Below are 26,423 nucleotides of genomic sequence, written 5' to 3' on the forward strand. Positions count from 1 at the left end.
TATTTTATTTTATTTTATTTTATTTTTTTTTTTCTGCCTGATTTTAAAAGGAAAAATATTTTTGATCTTAAATTTCCAACAATATCCAGTTTATCTTTGGGGAAACTGATCTAGATTTTGTGTGTGACATATATATTTGTGTGTGTGTATGTGTGTATATATATATGAGCACATATCATAATTGAGCTTTGTAAAGCCCTAAGCTTTAAAATATTAAATAAATTCCTGTAACAACATATCCATGTAGGTAGAAAGAGTTTAGATTTCTCCAGAGTTTATCAATTGAAAAATATAAAACTTAACCAGAAATTATTGAGAGCAGGGTTATATATAAACATCATAGGAGGATCAGTTCATGAAGTTGGGTCCTTGGCTAGTGTTCTCTTACCAGATTCATAACCTTTGGTAAGAAAAGACCTCAATGTGTAGCAAATACACTCTGATAATATATAATTCGTGGAATAAATATACGTTATATTCTGTTAGAATTAATAGCCATAGATACAAGCAATACTTAAATTAAAAAAAAAAACAGTACTAGAGTTCTCTATCCTTGCCTCTAGCAAACCAAAAGTTGAACTAAATGTGTCCCACTGCATTAATGCATAATTAAATTCATGGAAACAGAAAATAAAAAAGCCAATTGCTTCTAGAACCTGAACAGAGTATAATATGGTATAGCTTGCCATTTTCAAGAGGGGGATAAAGGTTGCATTTGCAATTAACTGGAATTCTAATTTAGATGATTCAGCAATATGGATGTGGAAGAGGTCAGGGTGCGGGGGCAACGCATAGGTTGGTTTCTTTTAAGTGGTAGCAACCTTGAACTGATGCAGTTTGAACTCTAGCCTAATGAGGGACTGGCTAATCTCTGGAAAAGCTATAGACCAGAGTCATGATTTATCTGAGAGTCATGGACTTGATCCTTCTGGTCCTATTTCAGTCTGCAGACTGGAAAAGCTCTCCCTTCACACACCGAGAATTCCCACTGCAGTGAATGTAAGGTCTGTGTGTGTAAGGAGCACGCGAGCAGCGGGGGTTCAGCCCCAAGAGAAAGAAGGTGTCGAGTCGCCTTGGTAAAGAATTTACACACCACGTGTTCACAGCTCTTGACAGGTATAATTATCAATGTCGTCTCTTCCGTTTACTATGTGCTGGGATTCTGAAGCACGGTTTCAGATTTGTGACTATCTTCTCTTTAAGGACCTGCAAGAGGGGGAAAGAGTGAAGGGGAAACCAGTGATTAGTATTCCTTTTGTCAACTGCAAGATGCTAAAAATATCGAAAGAGCATGTGCTATGTGAGAACAGCAGGGATTATTTTAGGCCCTATCACTCAGGCACCATCTTCCACATATGAACAAAAATTGTTTGATGTTTGCAAAGGAAGTAATTATCAAATGAGGATGGAAAAGACACAGTTATTCCCTAAAATGAAATACAGAGCACCAGTTTGGAAACATTTCAAATGTAAAACCTTCCTTCTTCCCAGTTCCAGATGACTCTGTTTTTCTTCGTGAAGGCAAAGGATGGCTAACCTCTCCAGTGGGATTCTCGGGGCGCTGGGTACTGCTTCTGCTGCGGTACGGCCAGTGGGGCCTCTCTCTGCTGGGGGTGTGGGGAGCCCCAACATCCCTTCTCTGAAGCACATCCTCAGACCCCTTTCTTCTCCTGCAAGGTCAGCCTGACACCGAGCAGACCAGGGTGGGCAGCTGCCCATATGGTCAGATTCGGGGACAGCAACCTCCCCGAACACCCCCCCAAGACCCGTCACTCTTCCTCCCCATTCTGGAATCGTGGCTCTCAGAGAGAACAGTGGTTTCCGATCTTTGTTTTTAAAGCTGCGGATATTTTTATGCCAATGAGTGCGAAGCATCATATACAAAACAGATTTTTAGAAATTGTGGCAGGCCTTGCAATCTGCCTACTTGCATCAACACCCTCCAGCTGGCATGCCTTCTACAGATGTGCCTAAAGGCCCCTGGGGCCCACAGAGTGGCTGGAAAGCCAAGCGCCAGGCCACTGTGCTGCTCCAGGACTCACCCAACAAGCCTGACCTAGTGCTGACACTTGCACCACTACAATCCTAGTAGCTACGCGACTGCTGCTGAGTGCTCACTAACTGCCACATGCTTTGTTAAAAGTTTTACATCTTTTTTTCTTAATCCCCGTAACAGACCATTTTACCGAGTGTCCTATTGAATAACTAACTTCCTACAGGTGCCGGAGTTTAGCAAATGACAGAGAGCTAGAGACTGAGTTTTTGAGTTTTTAACAAATTGATGTATTGTATAGTCCATGGCCCAAGGGACTGGGACTCAGAACAGGTGAATTTTAGTAACAGTCTTGGATCTTTTCACCTACCCAGAAGCTGGGGAGGGAGGAGGCCTGAGGGATATGCCAGCAGCTGAGAGATCCCTGGGTGTCCAAAATATGGGTCACTGAAGCAACCCCTTGGGAAGAGCCATCTGCATCCAACGTTCTCATTGTTTCTCTCATCCCCTTGATTTGTAATTCAACAAATCAGTGATTTTTTTCACTTGTTTAAATAAAAGATTTCTTTCCGTATTAGTGTAAATTTTATCACTCAGGTTGCTTTGCTGACTTTTAAATGAGCCACTGTGGTAGTCAGAACAAGGGACCCTAAATCTCTCCACATCCTAGTCCCCAGAATCAGTGGATTCATGTTAAAGGGGGATTAAAGCCATAGATGGATTTAAGGTTGCTAAAGGGCTGACTGTTAAAATAGGCAGCTGATCCTGGATTGTCCAGGTGGGATATACAATGAATGTGGTTAGAAGTGGGAGATGGAGAGGGGAGGAGCCAGGGAAGGGGGCGTGATGAGGAGGAAGCAGAGGCCAGGACTCGGGCGCCCTTGCCGGTTTGGAAGATGGAAAAGGAACCACGAGGCAATGTGGAGAGCCTCTAGAAGCCAGGAAAGGCAAGGAAATGGCTCTTTCTCCTCGGAGCCTCCTAAAGCCCAGAAAGGCTGTGCCCGACTTCAGTCTGTCGGAACTACAAGAAATTTACATTTTTTTAAGCCACCAAATTCGTGGTGACTTTTTAAAGGCAGCAGTAGGAAATGACTACAGCTGAAGTGATGGAGGACTTAGAGGTAGGGGGTAAATGGTAAGGGTGAGTTGGATACCTCCAACTCTAAGTAGCATGACAATGAATCCCTAGGAAGCTCAGGTGAGCATGTCTGTGAGGAGGGACAGGGGATGTAAGGGCAGGTGCCATCGAAGAAAGAAGTAGAATGGCACAGTGGTGGAGACAAAGAGGCTTTGAAGCCCATGTTTCTGGGTTTGAGTCATGGCTTTATCACTTACGAGCTGTGAACTGTGGCACAGGTTTTATTTTTTAAATCTTTTTAATTAATTTTTTTGCATATATTTTTTTTAATTGGAGTTCAATTTGCCAACATACAGCATAACACCCAGTGCTCATCTCATCAAGTGCCCCCCTCAGTGCCTGTCACCTAGTCACCTCCACCCCCCTGGTACAGGTTTTATTTTTTTATTTTTTAATTTTTAAAGATTTTATTTATTTATTCATGACAGACACAGAGAGAGAGAGGCAGAGACACAGGCAGAGGGAGAAGCAGGCTCCATGCAGGGAACCCGACGTGGGACTCGATCCCGGGCCTCCAGGATCATACCTCGGGTTGAAGGTGGCACTAAACCGCTGGGCCCCCAGGGCTGCCTAGGTACAGGTTTTTTTTAAAAAAAAATCCTACACACTTCAGTTTCTTCCTTTACAATGGGATTAAAAATAGTACCTACTATACCCCTAGGACTGTCATGAAGACTAACTACCTGAACACATATGAAGCACTCGGAAGAGTTCTTGGCACACTCTCACTACTTAATAAATGTTATCCAGCTTTACCATGATTATTTCTATTACGCCGGTTTTCTGCGTGGTGACTCTGGGTTCCTTGGATTCATTTTTATCAGGGTTGTCCTTTGAGGCTGGTTTTCTCAGCTCTGCAGTGGCTCCCTGGATTGGATCATCAGGACAGCGGCTGTGGCAGTGGCGGTGGGAAGTTCGGGCAGTCCACAGTGGACAAAGGAAGGGAAGCGGGGGCCTGATGATTGGTGAGGTCCCTGGGAAACTCCAGCGACCCTGGACATCTGTTAAGATCCAGCCTGGTTTCAAATGCAAGGACTTCTCTCTCCACCGTCAATCCAGCAACAGGAGGTCAGAGAAATCTGACAATCTTTAGTCTTGACTTGCTCAGAATGTTGACAACTCAAGGAGGATTTCTTTTCCTTTCTCCTTTTATTCTTTGAGAATCTGGGCGAAATGTGGATGTATGTAAAATCATGCTTTAAAAAATGAGATGCTTAAAGCTGAATAAATGTAATGCTCTCTGTCAAGAAAGTGAGGATAGCATAAAAATATCTAGATTCCTATTCTCGGCTTAGGTTTCTATAATTCCATTGCGTAGTGATCATCTCTCTTACCTTCTAGAAAATGTAATCTATTCCTGATTATCAAACATGGAAGTTAGGGAAAAATACAAATGAGTTTTATTTCAGGCAAGTTTAAAATTAAAAGTGGGCCTGAGAGATACTCTCCACACATCACTTACATTCAACCTATTTTCCATTTGTAAACATCAGTAGCCATTAGTAGTTACTTAATAACTTACACCATTTTAGGTAAAAAAAAAAAAAATTCCTGATTTTGAGAATGGAGATTGTGTTTCACGTGATAAACGGTGAAGACAGTATCTGACAAGTATGTTGCTTTACCTGGTCTTGGCATAACTTGTTAAACTCCAAAACAAAACAAAAAAAAAAAAAAAAGAAAGAAAAAAAGAAAAAAATCTGAGATCATTTCAAAGTAAATTGGTCAAATGAGCTTCAAATTTCTAACCAAAAGCAACCATAGTATGAGTTAGGAAGTGTAACAAATCCCATTTAATCCTTAAAAATTTAATTAATTAACAGTCGAACAAGAGCTAATGTAGGTCTCTTTGACTGAATTCACCATAAAATCCACGGATGACAGGACTTGGTTGTACTTCACTTGTACTTGAAATGGCCACTGGAGTTTCATCTCAAGGGGCCACGATCATGTGTGGAGCAAGTGCTGTCTTGGCAGGCAGAAATATAAATTTCATGTTCACTTAAATAGAACGTTACTGTATCCATTACAAGAAAATTCAGTTCGTAAATGTCTTTTATTAAAAATGTCAGCCTTTGGGACGCCTACGTGGCTCAGTGGTTGAGGGTCTGCCTTCTGCTTAGGTTGTGATCCTGGAGTCCCGGGATCGAGTCCCACGTCCGGATCCCTGCATGGAGCCTACTTCTCCCTCTGCCTGTCTCTGCCTCTCTCTCTCTCTCTGTCTCTCATGAATAAATAAATAAAATCTTAAAAAAAATAAAAGTCAGCCTTTGGTCATGAGACAATAGGAAATTCTGAAGAGGTTTAACGAAGGCTGCTGGAGCAGACCAGTGACATGGAGTGCGCAGCCCAGAAAATACTCAGGCCAAGTTGTACACTTTCAAAGATGACTGAAAGGATATAACAGTGGAAGCTTTTAGTGAGACCTCAGAAGTCTGAATGGCAACATATTTCTTTCAAAACACTTCAGAATAATTTTACTCCAGGCCAGTGTGGCAAATCAATCAGGAAAACGGTACAAGTCGTCATTCTTGAGGATGGAAGAAACAAATGAGTTAGTGGAAAGAGTGTCCAAGTCTGACGAAAGGATTGTGGCTTGGTGTTAGAAAAAAGACCTAGGAAAGGACTCCGACAATACTGAGGTAAAGCACCTTTATATTTGGAATAGATTAGAGAGGAGAAGGATGTGGGCAAAATGACTTGTCCGGTGATGCGACCCCATCACTACATCTCAACCCTGTCATCCCAGTTGAGTCAGCATCTCTTGCCTAGACTACTATACAACAGCCTTCTAATTAGTCTCTGTTCTCACTCTTATCTTGCAGTAATCTATTTTCCCCAGAACAGCCAGAGTGATCTTTGTTAATACATAAATCAGACCATGTCACTCCCTTGCTTAAAACCCTTAGTGGCTTCCACTGCAATAAAATCTAACGTCCCTCAGTGATTTAAAAAGCTTTCTGTGACCTGGCCCCCATCTACCTCTCTGTCCTTACTCATTATTTCCTAACTAACTACCCCAGCTTTCCTTCTATTCCAAAAACATCAAATAGCTCTCAGAGCTCTGCACCGGCTAGCTCTCCTTCTGCTTATGCTCATCTCTGGCTTCTCCTATGCATTCAATCTCAGCTTAAATGTCATCTCCTTTGAGACGTCTCCCTTGATCATCTAATCGAAGGCTGTCACCTAGCCAGGGTGTATCAAAGCACTCCATTTTAACTCTGCGAAGTATGGGTCCCAATAAGCTAATTTTATTTACCTATTAGTAGTTCTCTCCTCCAACCAGAATGTAAGCACCATGAGGGCAAAGACTTTGCTTTGTTCAAGCTGTTTCTACAGCCCACGGCAGTACCAAATAGATACTCATTGTTGAATAAAGGTAGTTTTTAGAATGAATGGAAGGTGATTTTGGATGAAATCACCAAGCTATGGTATATACTGTATAACTTACAAGCTATAAAAGATAAGACTGTTGAATTCTCAGCACAGGACAAACCCTGGAGTCCTTATACTTCCCCAAGTAGCTTCTCCTTTTTTGTGAGTGTCACAAACCATTGAAAGTCTCATGTCATATCCAGTGTTTCTTTCAGGTTGTGCAAACAGTAATCTGATGTTGAATGACTTAAAACCACTATTACCCATTGTCACCTTCCCAAGAACATTCGAACCTCACTTCAAAATCACATTTGCAGACATCATCGCGTAGAGGTGTGTAATGCTATTAACTGTCTCTCCCAAAGGGGAGCAAGGACAATTTATAGAGCTCCAGAATATCTGATGTTGGCAGGTGAAATGCCCGTGAGAGCAAAAAGGACGATAATTCTATGCTCCTTGAAGGTGTGCTTGTGAGGGCTCCACGAAGCCACTGCAACTTCATATCATTCATCTAAGAAACGGAGGTTTAGTGATACTTACTTGAAGGGTTTTTCTGAGGATAAGAACTAAGATGGGAAAAGAGCCCAGCACACAGGAGGGCACTTCAAAGATGGTGATTCTCACTCTTCACATTTTTTTCTTGGATTTTCTTAAAAACATATAGTAAGACCTGACTTAGCATTTTTGTCACAAGATGGAATTTAGAAAAAGGCAAGAGCGTCACTTTTTAAGTGAGCACCCACAGAGAGTCTGGAATCTTTCAGAATATGCACACTGGCAGGTCTCCACTTCATTCTTCACAGTGGAGTGATTTTCCAATAATTTGTATTGGTATTCTAGAGGGATCCTCCCAGGATCAGCATTATACGGTCGTTTAGTTTGTACACAGTGCAAAGGCAACTGGCCAAGAGGGTGAATGAGGGCTTGTTATCTAGTTCTGTGCCCGGGGAATCTGTGTCGCACAGACGCTGCATTTTCCTAATTTATATAAAGGCATATAAAGGCATCCTATAGTCTGTACCTGGCCCTCTCAAAGATATTATTTTCCAAAATATCTTACATTTGCAGGAAATACAGCTGAATGGCATATAAAGTAAGCAATGGTCTTGTCTTGTTTATATTTTCTGAGTTCCTTTTTTTTTTTTTTTTTTGCTTGCTTGATTTCTGGGGAGGTGGGGTTGTTAAATCTTAAATCTAATGATGATATTCCAGCTGTCTAAGAAACCCTATTAAAAACCGAAACAAACTTGTCTGTGTCAGGGACTTCCGTTGTGCAGAAGAAGACGCTCCTCACCTATGACATGTGGTTCTGCTGTGTTTGTTGCTGCTGCTGCTGTTGCTGCTGCTGAATTAACAACTGCTGCTGCTGTCGACGCCGGGCAGTCCGGAGCTTTTCAAAGCGAGCCTCCATCTCTTCCAGGACTTTGGGGGTGTATCGGACCACCAGCTTGACACTGTCTTTAGCAGCCTTGAGCAGTTCCACAGCTTTCTCATGGTGCTCCCCTTCCACGCTCTGAAAAGACAGGGACATCTCTTAAAGGGGAGAACTGTCATGTTCTTCTCCCTGAGGGACCCATCTGCGATTAGTATCCTACAAAAATCTCGGTTTGAAATTTCAAGAAGGGGATTGCAGATGGGATGCACTGCCATCCTCGTTATTACTTATTGTTCGTAGGTGAAGTAGCGGCTGGTTAGGATGCACTAGGGTACAGAATGGATTGAGTGGGGGTTCAGGTTTGAAGGGTGAGAAGCAACCAAAGCCTAAGATTTACACGCTACTGTTTAGAGTGGGATTTCCAAAATTCATCGGGAAGACTAAATGCACTGGCCAAGAAAATTCTGAAAAAAATGGTAATAAAGGGGGACTTTTCCTATCAGATATTAATGTCATTAAATATCTACCATGATTACAGCAGTGTCTCATCGTAGCAAGAGATAGAACACAGCGTCCAGAAGCGGATCCATCATGTGTAAAGCTTTGTTATATGATAAATGTGGGATTTAGACCAAAGGGGGAAAGAACTGTTAAATGACGCTGAAACAAATAATAATTAAATGAGAGAAGATAATGTAGAGCCCAATCTCCTAGTCTGTGCTAAATATAACTGATTAAAAATTTAAATGTAAAAATAAAACCATTAAACAACTAAAATGAAGCAGGGCTTCTTCATCTTGCAATGGAGAAAGAATTCTTAAGTATACATGCCAAGGGAAAAAATTACAAAATCAGATTCATAAATTGTAAGTTTCTGTATCTCATATACCATAGAAAGGCCAAATAACAAATGGGAAAAATATTCTTGATATATGACATATTGAGACATCTCAATATTTGTTCATATTCTTACCATGAAGAACATTTAAGAGTCTATAAAGTCCTAAGCAAAATGGTCACATGAACTCAGGGACAAAAAGTAATTTAAAAAACCCTATGAATGGACAGCTAAGCTCCCTTGCAATGAAAGAAGTACAGATGAACACAAAATATTTCATTTATAATTCAAAAATGGTAAATATGTGTTTTTAAAAATATGATGTATTTTCAAGGATGTAGGGAAATGGGGACTCTCATACACTGCTAGTAACTTAACACAAACTGACACAGTTTTTCCAGAGAGCATTATTGTTATGCATTGGATAAACCCTTTACAAAGAATAGTTTATTTTCAGAGAAATTTACTAAGGATATCATCAGATGTGCACACATACCTAGAAGGTAGGAATGATAAAGCAGAAAGCAAAAAATACATCACTTCCTGGCTTTTGAGTACCAAATCTTTTAAACATGATGATATAGATAAGAGTTGGGAAACTATGTTTTTACTACAAGTAAATACAAAGAGGTTTCTTTCCCCAAACCTTCTAAAGATTCTCCAGGTTGGGATTAGGGAGAAGCAAAACAGAAGCAATCTGTAATCAGACATCACAGGGCCCTTAAAAAAAAAAAAAAAAAAAAAAAGGAGATGATTTTCCTTGCAGCTGCCCCTCAGGGCAGATGACCTAACTCCTATTTTTTAGGATCAAAGTGCAAAGGCCTTTTTCATCTGCTTCCTGGATAAAGCTCCCAGAAGAAAACATCTGCGTGAGGACACAGGCTGAGAGACTGCCAGGACACCTAAGAGTGGATTGGAGTGGCGGGGAGGGCCACCCCACGTTGGCTGAGATCACATTTTACAACTCAAGCAGAAAGGGGTCTCAAAATGGGTATTACACCGAGTTCCAAAAAAACAAAGTAAGTTGCATTTTGAGTGCAATTCCATTATAGCTAGAGATTCGTAATTGCTCCATCATATGGATTTGGAGACAAGAGAATTTTAGCACTTGCTTCAGTAAGGTGGATGTGGACCAAGAAAAAGAAAATGCTTTGAGTTTAGCAACGAGGCAGTCACCGTGGTGTGTAAGAATGCTGCGTCACATGTTGGGGTACCAAGCAGATACCAAGGGTTTAAGAAACTACCGTGATGAGACCCAGAGGCAACTTTCAGAAGCACTCACTCCCTCACCAAGTCTGGGGCACATGGAGAGCAAGGGGTTATATACAGAGCAGAGTGAATTTTTGCCTGTGGCTAAAGCCTGGGAAAACTGGCTCGTTTATTGATCAACTCATTCTTTTCATCATCATTCATTCAGTCATTGACCTGGACACTCAACAAATGCTTATTTAGCCTTTATCCTATGAATTATATTCTACTAAGTTCTTTGGAAGAGCATAAAGGATAGGGGGAAGCTTTGGCAACTTGGTACAATATCATCCCTGTTTTCAGTGTGCTCAAAATTTCTTTCCAATTTGCCCCGAGATGAATTGTTAATGTGGGAAACTCTGCTTCCAAGAGGAAATCTGGGCGATCTGGTTGTTCATGTCCTTCTCTAACGTCCTTTTTGATATTAAAATGTATGCGTTTATAGGTTTCAGTAACACTGGTTTGTCTGTTTTCTAGGCTCCTAAATTCCTTTTTGGCTTTTGTTCTATCTGCTTTCATTTAATAGGGTTGGAGATTCTAGGCCAGACCTTTAGAGGCCCATTATCCCAGCGTAAGCACTGTGCCTGCAATCCAGAGTTGCCACAAGAGAGTTGTGGTACTAATTTGTGAGGCCATCAAACTCTCACCAGAGGGACAAACAGCTGAGAGAAATATGACTGGTGAGCCATACCCAGCCCCACTGAGCCATCAAAGTCACCCTCTCCCACACCGAGCTCTGTTCTCCCCCATATAGTTAGCAATTTATTAAAAGGCAGGCCCCATGGTCTTTGAATCCAGAATTTTTGCTCAGGCTCCTGCAGGCTCATCAGAGTTAACAGGTCTGCTGGTTGACTCTACCTTTCGCTTTGCTGTTTGCACCAGGGCACAGAAGCTTCTGATGGGATCTGGGCAGAGTGCCACACTTCTGCTTCCAAAACTGCTTTGTTAAAATAATACAAATTATAGGACTGAACGGTACAACAGAAATTAAGAGATAACTCAGAAAGAGTTGAAGAAATATGTTTGTAGAATGTAGTATTTCAAAAACTCTATTTTTTAATTGTTTTCAGAAAAATGTCTCAGTGACTGATCTGGATGGCTTCTTCCACTGGCTGTGCCTACCTTATGAATACTTTTGAGTGTGTATGCTTGCCTCGGTAACCTACAATTTATTTCCTGAGTGCTTTTAGTTCCTCAGCACAACTTTTTGAAAGAATAAGGCTGTTTTCTGACTTTTTTTAAAGATAAGAACGAAAAAGCAGCTCATCTTCCCATAGAGGTTTTATTCTACACATAAAAAGAAGCCAAGCTATCTGCTCAGTTAGGGCACATGTGTTGATGTGCAAACACTTGTTAATAGGTATTCCTTGTGCCCAAAAGTTTTATCACCTACCCCTAATTGTGGCTTGTCCTATTTCTCACTCTTAATGAAAGTATGCCTTATTTCACGCTAACTATGTAAAACATGTTTTAGAAATGTAATAGTGTATTTGTCAACAATTAAACTTTTTTTAACAATTAAACTCTTGCTATGAAAGCTGTGTATATAAAAGCCGCCCTGATTCAGAAATGGTCCTCAGTCACAGCCAGCCCAGCCTGAGCCGTCACTAAAAACCTGTAGCATCAGCTTTTCACGTAGCAGGAGAATGCGGCCCTTCTGTAATTTGAAGAAACCCGGCAAGGCTCCCAATTTTAAAGCAACATCCCCTTTTGCATTTAAAGTTGGAAATTTTTATGGTTAGATTTCATTCTCTTGCTTTAAGAGTATGTGTACGTATTGCAATTTTAGGACCTCATACGCAAGGATCCATCTAATAAAGACATCTGGTAAAAGATAGATTTTTATTAAGAAGGCAAGGGGTGGTAAAGAAGGCATAGGAGTATAGTAGGTACACCTAGGAAACATGTAGACCAAAGAGAAGTATGGTCCTGAAAGAGAAAAGGCCCTAAGAGAAATATTATGTACCCCACAGTTATGCCTACTTTGGCCATGATCATCCACTGAATTGAATTAAAATGTACTAAGGAGAATGGACATCTCCATCCTGAAAATATTTATTTCTCCTGCTAAATCTCTTAAAAATACACATAGAAATCGATATGGGGAGAATTCAAATCATTTTTTGCCATTTCCAAATGCATAAATACAAGCTAGTAAGATACTAAATTGACATAAAACCGTAAGAATTGCATTGCCTGTAACGTTAATACATAAGAGAAGATGTTTTCATTCAGGAAGCCGGGGGAAAAATCGCTCAGGAAAAACCAGATGTGTACTTGCTTCATCAGCAATCTCACGCAGTAGTTAAGTTCTAGGAAGCTTTCAAGTTAGTTAACGTGATGAAAGTTTAATAAATCAGTGGCTGGTAAATGAACCAACTTCACAACATGGCTGCATTCTGATCTTCCAAGAGCTTTTCCATTTCCACAGGTTGTGAGGTAGCAAAATGGTTGCTATTTCATGGTATGCTCAATTTCCTAGCTGATTAAGAATTCTTTCTAATATAAAGGAACTTTGGATCACACTGCAGACACTAATTTGCTCATGACTTGTGTTTTTTTTCCCCACTGCAATAGAGAAACTAGTTGTTAAGTTTTGACCCTGGCTAGCCCTGGGATAGAAGAGATGCTTGTCCTAGGAAGGAAGCTTGTTATCTGTGCATAATTAGCTGTCAAATGGTCCATGCCCAGGTCTTTATGCAGGTCTTACTCTGTGGGGATCACATGAACATAATCCTGACAGAGTTTGCTGATAAGTTGAACATTTTTTCAGATAACCAAGAATTGGCTATATCTCGCAGATATTCTGAGCATATCTAGAGCCCAGCTTATGCATGGGCTCCTAAAATGACATCAGTCATTCCTTCAGATGCAGGGCCAAATCATGTTACCAGGGGTTATAATATCTAGGTAGATCAGAAACTCAGAGTGTTATAGCCGTAGAGACCCTTAGAAATAATCTTAGTTATCTCCTTGTACTTTATTTCTTGTCTAGGTAGGTAACATCCATCACCGTTGATAGTCACAAAAATGTCTTTCTTGAGATGAGAACTTTTAAGATCTACTTTGTTCGCGACTTTCAAATATACAATACAGAATTATTAACTACGGTCTGCATGCTATGTATCACACCTCCGTGACTTATTTATGTTATAGCCGTACCTTTTGTAAAGAGACTGGCTTTTTGGGTGATGTGAAAGGAGAGGAACTAATGAGAAGACTAAGATCTGCCATCTCATGGGTCTAAAGTGTCAGGAGTTGGCTGGTAAAGGAGCAATGTGGGGCTCCATGAAGGGCTCACTATTAGTGGGTTATGATTCTCAAGCTTGAAATGGTCCAAAATATTTTTTAAAGATTTTATTCATTTATTCATGAGAGACACACAGAGAAAGAGAGAGAGAGAAGCAGAGACATAGGCAGAGGGAGAAGCAGGCTCCCTGTGGGAAGCCCGATGTGGGACTCGATCTCAGGACCTCGGGATCACATCCTGAGCCCAAGGCAGATGCTCAAGCACTGAGCCACCAGGCGTCCCTGAAATGGTCCAAAATAGCCAAAGACAAACTATTCCTTTTCCACAAAGGTCATAGTGATTGATCATTTTGTTCTTATGACAGTTTTTCTTTCAGTCTATCAAGGTGTTTTATTATTTTAAGAGTGCACATGTCTGTGTATAAAAACCTGTGTCTGCGTGTGTATATACTCTAACATTTGTTGAGCATTTACTAGGTGCAAAGCACTGCAAGCTACTTTCTCTGCTCTACATCTAATCCTCAGAACTGTAAAAATGTGAATGGAGAGTTTAAGAAATTCATCCTAGGTCCCCAAGTAGTACGTGGAACAGATTAGAACGAACTGAGATGTACCTGTTTCCAGATTAGGCTCTTATACTTACCAAATCCATAGCCCTAACCAAGACAATAAAGAGTAAGTAAATATCCTATGGGTGGCTATTCCCTGCTTGTGCTTTTCAGACCAGTAGTTTTTAAGCCTGGGTGTATACTGGAATCAACTGAGGCATTTTTAAAATATTAGGGGCCTAGGCTAGATCTCAAACTTGCAACATCCTCTGCGATACGACCTAGGAATGTGTGACTTTAGAAAGTTGGGACACAGCCAGCCAACCAGGCACTGGCATGTACATTAGTGTCTGGAGACAGTACTCTAGACTATAATAAACTCAACTAGTAAATGGTCAAAGTTCCTCTACTTTGTTATTCTAGGAAAGACAGCTGGGTAGCCTAGAAAATCTTATAATTTTGCTTTGGTGTAGCTCTAGAATCATCATTTCTGGTCACTGAGAAAACCCTATACATACTGATCGGGTGTTTAATTAAGAATGGAATATCTCTGCACAAGCTTATAGGACATATTCAGAAAAAACTTTTATGACTTTTTGATCCATTCCTTCCCTCAAATATGTTAATTTCCTGTTCTAAATGTATTCTCTTTTGCTGAAGAAAAATGGCAAGTGTATAAAAAGTATCACATTTATCCCTTGGAAAAAAATATGCTAATATTCTCCCATAGTACTCTGTTCCTGCCTGAATGCTAATATCTATTTCAGTGCACTGTAATTTATCAGTTTACAATCATTCTGCTGTCACTAGGCTGTCCAAGGGCAAGATGAGTCTTATTTATCTCTGGGCCCAGCATCTATTGTGTGCTCAATTAATAGTCAATGAATAGACCATCTTTCTCCCTCCCGCCTCCCTCTTTCCTTCCCGACCCTTCTCCTTCATATATATATGAGTATATATGAGTCATATTTATATAAAACCTTTTTTTTTTCTCTCTCTCTTAGGCTAAGGAGCCAGTACTGCTTTGGTTTGAATTTGAGCTTCTTCACTTATCAGCTTTATGAGCTCAAACAAGTTGCTTAGGATCTTCAATTTTTTCACCTGTAAAATTGGTATCACAGAATATCTCCTTCTAAGGATCATTATGGGCACGAAACTGGAACACAAAGCACCTGGAAAAGTGTGAGACATTTAAAGAAGGTCCAAGAAAATGCTAGCTAGCTCTTTGTGATAATCTTACTGTAGGGCTTCAGGTGCTTAAGGACAAAAGAAGAATAAGATCTAATTTGGGGGGACCCCTGGGTGGGCCGGTGGTTGAGCATCTGCCTTTGGCTCAGGGCGTGACCCCCAGGGTCCTGGGATGGAGTCCCACATCGGGCTCCCCACAAGGAGCCTTGCTTCTCCCTCTGCCTGTGTCTATAACCTCTCTGTGTGTCTCATGAATAAATAAATCTTTTAAAAAATCTAATTTTGGAGTACGTAGAAGTTTCCTTTATACCATCTAGGGGCAAAGTTTACTAAATAAATTAACAATGTATGGAGTTTGTTGGAAGAATGTTTCAAACTACTTAGGTAAGTCAACTGCTTCTAATCACTGTCAAGTAATTTAGAAGCATCATTTCCATACATACAATTGATATGTTAATTACAAGCAATCATTATTTATTCATGAAAAACTATTCTTCTCAGTCCCTCCGCTGTGTCACAGTTTGTTAAGGAGAGGAGCAGTGTGCAGGAGATTTGCTCGATAGTGGCATATGCATAATGTGAGCGGACTTGAGGGGAAAATCATCAACTAAGCAAACACTACAAAAGAGTGGAGAGGATGACAAGAAAAAAATGAGTCTATATAATTACACATATTTTCAACCTGTGAGAATAGTTATAAATATAAAAATGTCTGAACCGTGAAAGCAGAGAGTGCAGAGCATTGCCAGCAGGCCCAAGGGGCAGAAACCCTAGAGGGAGCAAAAGCTTTAGAAAATAAAAAAAATCTGCGCCAGAAATCCACAAATCTAGCATCTGGCTGAACTCAGCCCACCTTTCAGATCTGGAAGCTAAAATTGGAAACAAATGCAGCTACTACATTTCAGTTGTAAGGCTTTCTAGTAGCTGCTCGACCCATGATGTTCTGGAACCAAGTGGAGGAAAAAAAATTCCTGATGGTTGTTGGGATCGAGATTAAACACACACACACACACACACACACACACACACACAAATGGACACAAATATGCAACACACACATTCAATAAACATGTACACACATACGCACGGTCAACATCCACACACACACACACACACACACACACACACACACAACCATCCTCGGGAGTACAAACATGAGCACTAGAGATTTGCAAACAGAAGCTCCTAGAAAAACGAGATCTTCCAATCAGTCTGCTAATGTTTGAGCAGTAAGTCTCCCCAAGACGTGCAGGTACAAGGAGCCTTCCCAGTCATGATTCACCTGGTCTGCGCCACTGAATCAATACATGCTCTGTCCAGCCATGGCTTCCCAAGCCGTGACACTCGGTGACCTGGAACCCCTGGGGAGCAGGGACTCTTGCAGATGGTCAGAAACAGGTAGAAACTGCCAGTTCTCAATATTTGCTTCTAGGTGTGGTCTGGCAAATGGGAGGGGGTGTGGAGGTGTGATGACCACCATCCCGCATACCCCCCCCATCCTCACCAATGCACCAATACACTCCACCAAACATGCAAATGTATCTCCGCCTTGACTGGGTCAGCAAATCATCCCAACGACCCTTGGGCCAGCCCTGTGATAGCTCTACAGTAGTGCCTGGGACACCCTCTTTCTTCAGTAAATATGCTGATTATTTTTTTTCAGATCAGCAGCCCTTGTGGAGTTTGAATTTTCAGTGGACAGGAGGGGAAGCAAAATTATCAACGGACAGGTGCACTGAACCCCAAAGGGCAGCACGAGGCAGGGGAAGGGGAGATCCAACTTCAAAGTCTGAAAGAGCAGGTTTCCTGGACCCAGGGTCGGGCTTGCTCTCTCTGCAATTCTGGCAAGACTCTAAATGCAGACCTACATCATCATCTCCTGCGTCATCTCCTGCTCTGCAGAACCCCAAGATGGGTGGAGCCTGGCTTAAAACGTCAGGCTGGTTTAGGAGGAGTACCTAGGGTCACAATGCAAACCTGCACACTGGCTGAGACCTCTGAGGACAAAGACCAAAGCCCACCGTCCAAACAGTCCCCACTGTATTTCAGGACGGGTGGGCTGTTTTGGTGATGGGGACAAAGCTAACACTGGAAGGTTCTAGGAAAGATTTTGCAATTTAGAAAAAAGGCTTAGTCTATAGGAAGTCTAGGGAATTTTATTTTTTTAAGAATTTTATTTATGTATTTGAGGGAGAGAGAGCATGAGCGAGGAGAGGGGCTACATGAGGGGGGTAGGAGCAAAGGAGGGGGTGCAGAAAGAGACAGACTCCCCACTGAGCAGGAAGCCCAATGTGGGACTTGATTCCAGAACCCTGGGATCATGACCCAAGCCAAAGGCAGACGCTTAACCGACTGAGCCACCCAGGCGCCCCGCTTTGGGGGAATCTTACTTAACTAAGCACGGTACACATCATCCTATCTTCTCCCCCTGCAATAACAACTGGGATCTGTCAACCAGAATAGTGTTGGGTTTCTTTTTTTTTTTTTTCCCCTTCAGTATCTTACTCCATTGTTTTCTAAGAGGTGTCAGAGAGGTTCCAGAAATTGTTCAATCAAACCTTTCAAAGGATACACTTTATTATTTAACCTGTTTTAGAATCCGAGATGCCCAGGCAATTCATATAAAACAAAAGGGGAGAAACACAACCAATCTGGTCAGGAGTTGTCCGAGTCCAGAGCTCTCAAATGTGCTTCTTGTGACGTGTAAAAAGCAGCAGGGACATTTATGTTGCTGGGTACCGTGAATAATGAACATTAATAATAGCTGTAACATTTAAGTTAATTGCAGAAACTCAACATTACAGATGCCTTCCTGCAGGAGAAGTGAATATTTAAAGGGTATTTCAGGTTTACTGTCCAACATCTCCCTGGTTCTGCAGATAAATGTCTCTTCCAATTAAAAACACGCCCACAGGATATTCTTGGATTTGTCACCAGTGATTTACACTAAGATTTTTCAGGTAGGTCCACAAAATAAAACTTATTTCAAATGCTCTAACTGGCTCTAACCTCCAAAGATTCTTTTCACCCCTCCTCTCTGGCTCTTGCTGTCACTGGCCATGCACCCCATGCACCCCGAACAAGACACTTTGGGGACATCCTTAATACTCTCTTCGACCCATATCCAATTAACCACCAGACTGATATTCATTCCCCATATACCACCTCATCTTTCCGTCCTCTTATTTCTCATGATTTCTTGCCTGGATTTTAAAATATCCTCTCTCTTATCATCAGAACTCTTCTCCAGATTCTTGTCTGAGTCCCTTGGTCTTTCCATGCTCTTGTTTAGAGCCTGTGAAGAGTCCAACAAGCAGGTAAACACTGTTCTAGAGGGCAGAGACCGTGCCACGTCAACGGTTCCTCCCTAGTACCCAGCACAGGCCCTAGCACTTACCCAGCATTTACCTAACTTATCCGGGGAGGGCTGGCTTCAAAGCTTAGGCCCAAAGATCACCAGCTGTGTGATTTAGGGCAGGTTATTCCATTTCCCTGAGCTTCAGCTCCTACCCATGCAAAATGGGATAACATTTCCTTCTGAGGTATCATTTAAGATTTAATGAACTACCCATGTGAAGTACCACATAGTAAATCTGGCCCACAGAATGCACCCAATAAATGCAGGTTCCTCTGCCCCATGAATATGTCATTTTCTAGAAATAAAAAATAAAAAGTTTGTATAGCATGCAAAATACTTCCCTCAGACACGTGGGCCCAATTTTGTTTCTTTATATTCATTTTCAAAACATGAGCAACATGTATTTTGGTTGTACCACGTATTTTTGTTTCCATCTCTGTTTTCTTCCCTTAGCCTAGAATGCCCTTTCTTCATTCTCCTGTGGTCGTAAACCACCACCCATCATTCAAAGTCCATTCCAGATAGCATTTGTTCTTTATTATGTCATTTTCTTGCTCCAAATAAAGTTCAAACATCTTACAATGACCTTCAAAGGACCTTCCCTCTGTACTCCCAGCAGATCTCCTCAACTTTACCTTCTAAGACTCTCCCCCACCCCATTCATATCCCAAATCATGCTGGAGTTCTGTTCTGTGTTGATTATGCCTTGTTCATTTCTGTCAGAATTTAGTATGACTAGTTCCCTCCCATAAAGTGTCCAAGTAAAAAAGGCTCGGTTTTACTGTTATATAGGGGGATACAGAATAAATCCAGAGTGGGATAAAAATTACCCAGTTGCTTAAAAAAATGGATAATGTATTGGCAAAGATTTGGTGAAATTTATGTTCTCATACAATGTAGAAGTATAAATTGGAGGTCAGTTTGTCAGTGTCCATTACGAATAAGGTACGCCCACATCTCCCTAACTTTAGCCCCATATTAGTAGTCACCCTAGAAAAACAGTCACCGGCATACACAAAGATTTTCATTGAAGCTGCGTTCACAATAACGAATAAAACAAAAAGCCAATTGGGCAATGAGCTAAATGTCCATCAATGGGGGAATGCTTGGATTCACTGTGGTACTCACATATCACAGACTACTGCACAGTAGATTAAACATCTAAGTAGGTACTGACAAGACAAGCTATCCAAGACAAACTTCTTTTTAAAAACCTTACTTATTTGAGGGACAGAGTGAGAGCGAGTGTGGGGGGAGGGCAGGAAGGGACAGAAGGGGAAGGAGAGAGAAACCCAAGCAGACTCCCCACTGAGTGTGGAGCCCGATGTGGGGCTTGATCTCATGACCCTGAGATCATGACCTGAACTAAAACCAAAGTCTGGATGCTCAACTGATCGTGACTCCCAGAGACCACCCCCCCAAGACATACCTCTAACTGAGAAAGCAAGTCACAGAATAATAAGCACATATGAAAATATCAATGCAGTTTTAAAACTTACTTATAAAAATAATAATATCTAACATTCACTGCATGTTTACTATTAGGTATTGTTCTAAGTGCTTTAAATGTATCAAAATAGTTACTCTTCCTAAGAACCTAGAGAGGTATGTAATGTTATCATCCCAATTATGTATGAGGAAACTGAGGCACAGTAAGTTTCCAAGGGCACACCATTAATGGGTAATGACTCTGTCTCCATGCTTGTAATCACTGCTCTGTATTATCGTACTTGTTTAGGTCTAAAAATGAATAAGTAATTAGGGCGCCTGGGTGGTTCAGTGGTTGAGCGTCTGTCTTCCACTGAGGTCGTGATCCCGGAGTCCCGGGATCGAGGTCCGCATCAGCCTCTCTGTGGGGAGCCTGATTCTCCCTCTGCCTGTGTCTCTGCCTCTCTCTGTCTCTCATGAATAAATAAAGTCTTTAAAAAAATAAAAATAAGTAAATAAATGTAAATATATGTATGTAAGTGTAAAGAAAAATGTCAGCACAAATACCCACTATCAAAGTGTTTCTTCATGGGGGCGGGTGAAAGGAGGAACTAGAATCAAGTGAAAAAAGAGAAATGGATAAAGGGACTTTTAAAAAAATTAACTAGAGTCTTTTCACACTGAATCATTTGGAAATTTTATAAGGATGCATTCATGTATTTTTTGTATGATTTGTTTTAATACATTAGCCCGGTATCATCACAAGGAAAATAAAAGGGAAAATCATTCTAGAACAAAGTGAAGGAGGTGGGACAAAAGGTAATTCTGCTTAAAAAGTGCTTTGAGGCAAAGCTTTGAAGTATTTGAGCAAAAATACATTATAACTGTAATTGCCTGGATAATTTAGGTGAAATGAAGGGATTTTAGCTGCATTACTGCAGAAATTACAGAAGTAGAAGTGGGGTCTGTGTGAGCCACCGACATTCCATTTGACCAGCCATGACTGAATGGCTTTTCTGCTGGCACCATTAATTTGCTGAAATCTGCCTGAGTTTTCCTTTCTCCCACATCCTCTCGGTTGTTTACTGGTCTGTGCTGGCACTTCAGTTATATGGCCTGGTAGATTATTCACGCTGAAGTGAGAATGCTATCCGTTCAGGTTTTCAGGGAATGATGTTTGATTGAGAAATGGTGGGGAAGAATTATAAAATACTGCAGGTTTAAATTTTTCCTTTTCACCTAATGGCTCCTGAGATGAAAAATGGCAGTGATTTTAAAGCTTGATGGATGTGAGATCCGGAGAGACAGGGACAAATCAGTCCACCCAGGAAATTTTTTTGAAAATGCAATGAGTCGGCTTTATATGCCTACTTTCAAATGATTATAATTGACTCTCTGCCCCCTGTCCCCCAAATGACAACGTGGTGTGGAAACAAAGCAACAGAGCTATTCCCTACAGAACAGAGTCATAATAAGATCTGTTTCTCCTCTTACTACACATCATGTCCACGCCTGGTTGCCCTGCCTCTCATTGTGGCCCTTTCTAAACCACTTTTCATGCTGCAATCACAGCAGTGATTCTAAAATGCACATCTGATCTTGTCATTCTCTTGCTTAAAATCCTTCCGAGTTCCTGGATTGCTTGGACACGGCCTGCAGTCTTCAGGCCCGTGTACCTCATTACGGCCTGGCCCCTGCTGGTATTTTCAGGCTCCAAAGAGAAGGATGGCAATTCTGTCTCATGTCTGGACTCTGTTATTGTGCCCTGTGAGGTGGCTCTTTCATATTCCTCGCTGCCTCCATTCACCCACGGTGTCTACCTGCCTATGACTCTCGTCTACAGACACCCCATGCCCCCTGTCCCATGCCTGTTCGTGATCTCCTACAGAACCCCACACTTATGCCTATCTCTTCCCTAAGCCTATAAATAAGAAATAAGAGGCATTTACTTTTTGTGTCACCAATGACTAAGACATCAGACCCAATATTTGGCTGAATGAATGAATGAATGAATGAATGAATGAATGAACGAACGAATACCTGAATTTCACAAATTGGTTAGTGTTCATCAACAAAGTTGTAACTAAGCTATGTGGTCACTTCTCTGAGAAAGCAATGGTTTCTTGAATTAACAGCTGCTGCTATAATTCTAAAATGGTAACAAGGGTCACAACTGACATTGATTCGGGTCTTACTTTGTGTCAGGGACCGTGTTATGCTATTTTAACACCAAAACATTTAAAACCACGTAGCTGCTGTTATCAGCTTCTGCAATGAGGAAAGTAGGGGGTCAGAAAAGTTAGCAAATCACTCCTCAAACCTCCACTGAGTTAGTCTGTGAGAGTTCAGCTGCCCAGGTCATCCGGAGTGCTTAGCAAAAGCCTGGGCTGCAAGCTCTCCAAGGAAGCCTTTCCGGGCACTTTTGTTCCTGATGTGGTGACTTATGCTGGTGCCTTTGTCTGTTCTATTTCTAAGCCTAATATCTGGGGATTTTTAAATTGCCATTTTAATGTAGTGGCATATATATTGAGTAGAAGATATATTTTTTTAAAGTTACATTCTTTAAATAGCAAAAACTTTTTAAAAAAGTATAGGAGGGAACTAGTCCTTTGTTGCTACTACCACTGACCTCACCTGTAGCTCCCTCATTGCTTCTCTAAAATGTCAGCTGCTCTTCTGTCTTAGGGACCTTGCATTGACTCTTTCCTCTGGATGGACTGTTCTTGCCTACATACTCATGGGGATGACCCCCAAATCTCCTTCCATCCTCTCCTCAAACATCACCTCACCGAGGCTCTTCTGACCACCTAGCACCACACCACTCCTTCCTGTACCCTGGCACTCCCTAGCCTTCTGATGCTGTACTGATTTCTTTTTTCCCCCCCCTAATACTTGCCATCATCTAACATTATGGATGTTTATTTATTTATTTCATGTATTGTTTATCTGCGCTACTGGAATTTAAATTCCATGAAAGAATTTCTCTCTCTCTCTCTCTCTTTCACCAGAGACCCCCTGATTGCCTCAAATAGTGCCTGGCACATGACAGATGGTTAAAAAATAGTAGAAGATATATTTTTTTTAAAGTTACATTCTTTAAATAGCAAAAACTTTAAAAATAAAAAAAAAAAGTATAGGAAGGAACTACTCCCTTGTTGCTACTACCACTGACCTCACCTGTAGCTCCCTCATTGCTTCTCTAACATGTGATCAATGGCAGGGTTCCTTCTCATGGGTCCCATAATTCTGAATGAATGAATGAATGAATGAATATCAAGACTATTACCAGGCAATGTCATATAACCTTGTTTGGCTACATGTGTGCTCTAGAAACAGGGAATATAACTATCTCTCATCAATTTTTATTTTTATCTCTCAAACTAAAATTTCAGTGGAATAACTGTGCAGCTAATGTATTAGAGAAAGCAGATGACTGTGGATAGATTGAGAGAGAGAGTGACACGGAAAAGATAAAGTTTAAAGTCTGACTCAGGTCTCCCATTTCTAGAAATAATTGAAGGTGCATCAGAGGGAATTTTAATGAGTATATTTGATTTTATTCACAGGATAATCAAATATGCCTAATAATTTGCACATAATTAACTTCTTGATATTTTTCCTAATAAATTTTTTTAGAGGTCAAGAGGGTTAAAAGTGATTGGGCTTCTTTATGGAACACTCCAAATATGTGCAATATACATTCAATACAACTGGAGGAAATATTTTTAATATCTACAAATACTGATGCCACAAAATGATGCGTGATCTGATAACTAGCATCATATGGCTTTGCATTATCCCTCCTGCGAATTTCATTTAATAAAATAAGACCCATGTGAAACGGTGTGTGCAGTGGGTTCCTGTGGTAATTAGCTCTAAGTTGCTGCACCATGGGCAGTGATATTTAAAGTTGCTTCCTACATTGCCTAAGAATGAATAACAACAGAATAATCATTTAAATTTTCTAAAAATTTAAACAGATCACGAACACACACACAAAAAAAGAAGTTTAGGATTAGCAGCCTGGTGGTCAGCCTCATTCTAGACCCACTGTAAAACTCAGGGAGCTCTCAGGGTCTCAGGTTCCCTGCAGACTTCAGTTCCAGACTTTATGGAGTGGTCAAATAGATAACAGTACCATCTCGATTCAGGCAGAAAAGTGGAGAGGCCTTAGCATATTCCAGTTCATGACATACTGGTACACTATTTCTACAAACTACTCAAAGCTAAATCTAAGGCCAATTATGAGTGATGTAGCCATTTTCTATTTATGAAAAAAACTTGACTTGATGTTTCCAGAATTAGATAAAAGTAAGCCCCTTTAGGGTATGATCTATGTATGATCTATGCAGCTTAAACTGCTCCTTTCCCAGTGCCAAGCATAAGGGCACATGGTTAACAATTCTTTTTTGGCAGTCTGATCAAATCCTTCAAAGTGATTTCTTAAAATACTGCTTGCCTGTAGAGACGGATTCACTCATGGTGAGCTGTCAATCTCTTTGCCTTTGTCACCCAGGGTAATTAAGATCAATGGCAGGGTTCCTTCTCACGGGTCCCATAATTCTGAGACAAGCCTTGGATGAAGTCTCCTTTCCAGAACGGTTGTCATTTGTGAAACTCCCTGCATGTTATGATTTGGAAGAAGTCTATGGCTCAATATGACACTCTCTGCAAATTCATTAAAAGTGGTCATACCCGATGGCTAACTTTAGAAAGGTGTGGTTCTGGCACCACAACTGCCAAGATTCCTTCCCTCCATTTCCCACAGCTGAGGCTCAGCAACGAACATCTAAGTTTGGGCATCTGACATGGATCATCATGGACACAGAGCTCCTGATGTGTTAAATGACTGCCATCTGTATCAGTGTCTTCTGTCTTTGTAAATGTAATCAAGGACGAGACAAGATCAAAATCCATTGTGGAAAATTGCACAAACTTGACTTACGTTGGCCTGCATTTCGTTAGGTATACCTGTAGAGCCAAGGTATATTGGCGGATTAACGACATCCTAACTGTGCCTTAGGCTGGTGCGAGCGGCCTGTAGACCAACATTTAATAACCTGAAAGAATGCTCTTTCTCAAGCCAGTTAAACTTAAACTGAATCATCAAACATAGCTCTTAGGCAACAGAAATTGGCTTCTCTGCTAATGGTTAAAACAGTAACCGGTAATCGGGTTTAGTGAATTCCTCAAAGCCAAAACGAGGCCAGAACTTGCTGTAGCACAGAAATCTAAGACAAATGCTGTATACCTTTGAGATAAACCACACAGTTCTCAGCCCCCAGAAGGACGAAGATTACTTCCATTTTCTGCATTTGCAAATTAAGACTTTGTAGCAAGAGGAAATACAGACAGACCCATCTGGGAGTTGAAGGAAAAAGGCAGTTAGATAATAATATACAGCAATAATGGTGGTTTTTTTTTTTTTTTTTTGTGGAAAGATAAAGTCGTATTTTTGCCAGTGCCACCTATATTAATTATCTCTTTTACCATCGTTTCTATTAGGCAAGGCAGATGGGATAGGTGCCATTATATCCATTTTGCAGTTGGAAGAACACGAAAAAAAATCCAATGACTTGTCAATACCAGCCAATGAATAGCATCCAACTGCCTCTGGACTTAGAATGGTCAATGGGGGATTTTACTGTCTCTTGAAGATACACAGAAAATAAAGGAAATAGTCTGAGCTGGAAGTTTAAATGCATATGCAGGCAAAACTGTTAAGGCAGGAAGGAGACTCTTACCAGTCTTAAAGGAAAAGAATTTAAAGTCAGTGTAAGTAATAGTTAATAAGAATTAATAGCTAGTGGCAAGTACCTTCACATACTTTCTCTTAGTGAATCCCATCCGCCCTGCGAGAAAGGTGGTGTTATTTCTGGATTACACATGATGAAATTGAGTTTCAAAGAATAAATGATCATTTTATGGTTAGAATATCCTTACACTCCCCAGAAACTGTAAGAACTTGAATTCTAATATCTTCTTTGAGATGTTGAAAGTATCAATCGGCAATAAAGTATAAGTTTTCTAATCTCCATTAAAAGCAACAATAGAAAGCCAGAGAATGGCTTCTGAAGCTGTCATCGGGTGCCAGATCTCAGTCAAAGTGGTTTAAGGGTATGGAAAGAAAATGTCAATACAGGAAAAAAAAAAAAAAAAAAACAATACTATTCTTAGACGGTGAAAAAATATAATACATTTCATTTCGTAAAGAAGAGCCAGAGAAGGAATCAGAAATCCTTAGGCCATCACCAGATTTCAGAAATGATGGACATCAAGATTCCACTATTGCACTTAGAAGGAAGTAAAACCTCTCTGGTAGCACCTGGGAGAACCTGCCCCAACTGGCTCCCAGTGAACTCTTGGGCTCACCTAATCGGACTCCCCATGACCCAATCACCCTCTTCTTTCAGCCACTCCTCCCATGGTAAGTCACGGACTTCTTAGTTATAAGTATAAATTTGTGTTTTCTGTGTAAATTTCCCCCCACTCCTCTCGGCTTCCTTCAGTCCACACCACGGTGGCAAAAACAAAACAAAACAAAACAAAACAAAACAAACAAACAAACAAAAAACAGACTCAGAAGTAGCTGAAAACCTTTGGCTGAAAAGCAGAGACGGCTGCATTGTTTTCCATCATCCAAAGACAACACAAGATCGGGGGCGGGGGGGAGTATAGGGCAGAT

At 40.9% G+C, this 26,423-nt stretch overlaps 1 protein-coding gene across 2 annotated transcripts in view; it reads right to left on the reverse strand.

Annotated features, from left to right (window-relative positions):
• LIN7A (lin-7 cell polarity scaffold A) overlaps nucleotides 1-26,423 on the reverse strand; it is a 127,741-nt gene that overhangs the window by 4,089 nt on the left and 97,229 nt on the right. For both annotated transcript variants that reach the window (XM_077845636.1, XM_077845635.1), the window contains exons 7-8: nucleotides 7,801-8,019; nucleotides 38-1,206 (exon numbers count right to left, since the gene is read on the reverse strand). In XM_077845636.1, the coding sequence (XP_077701762.1) occupies nucleotides 7,801-8,019 (219 nt within the window). In that variant the 3' untranslated portion in view covers nucleotides 38-1,206. The remainder of the gene's footprint in view (nucleotides 1-37; nucleotides 1,207-7,800; nucleotides 8,020-26,423) is intronic.

Source organism: Canis aureus, chromosome 13, assembly GCF_053574225.1.
Source record: "Canis aureus isolate CA01 chromosome 13, VMU_Caureus_v.1.0, whole genome shotgun sequence".
Taxonomy (NCBI): domain Eukaryota; kingdom Metazoa; phylum Chordata; class Mammalia; order Carnivora; family Canidae; genus Canis; species Canis aureus.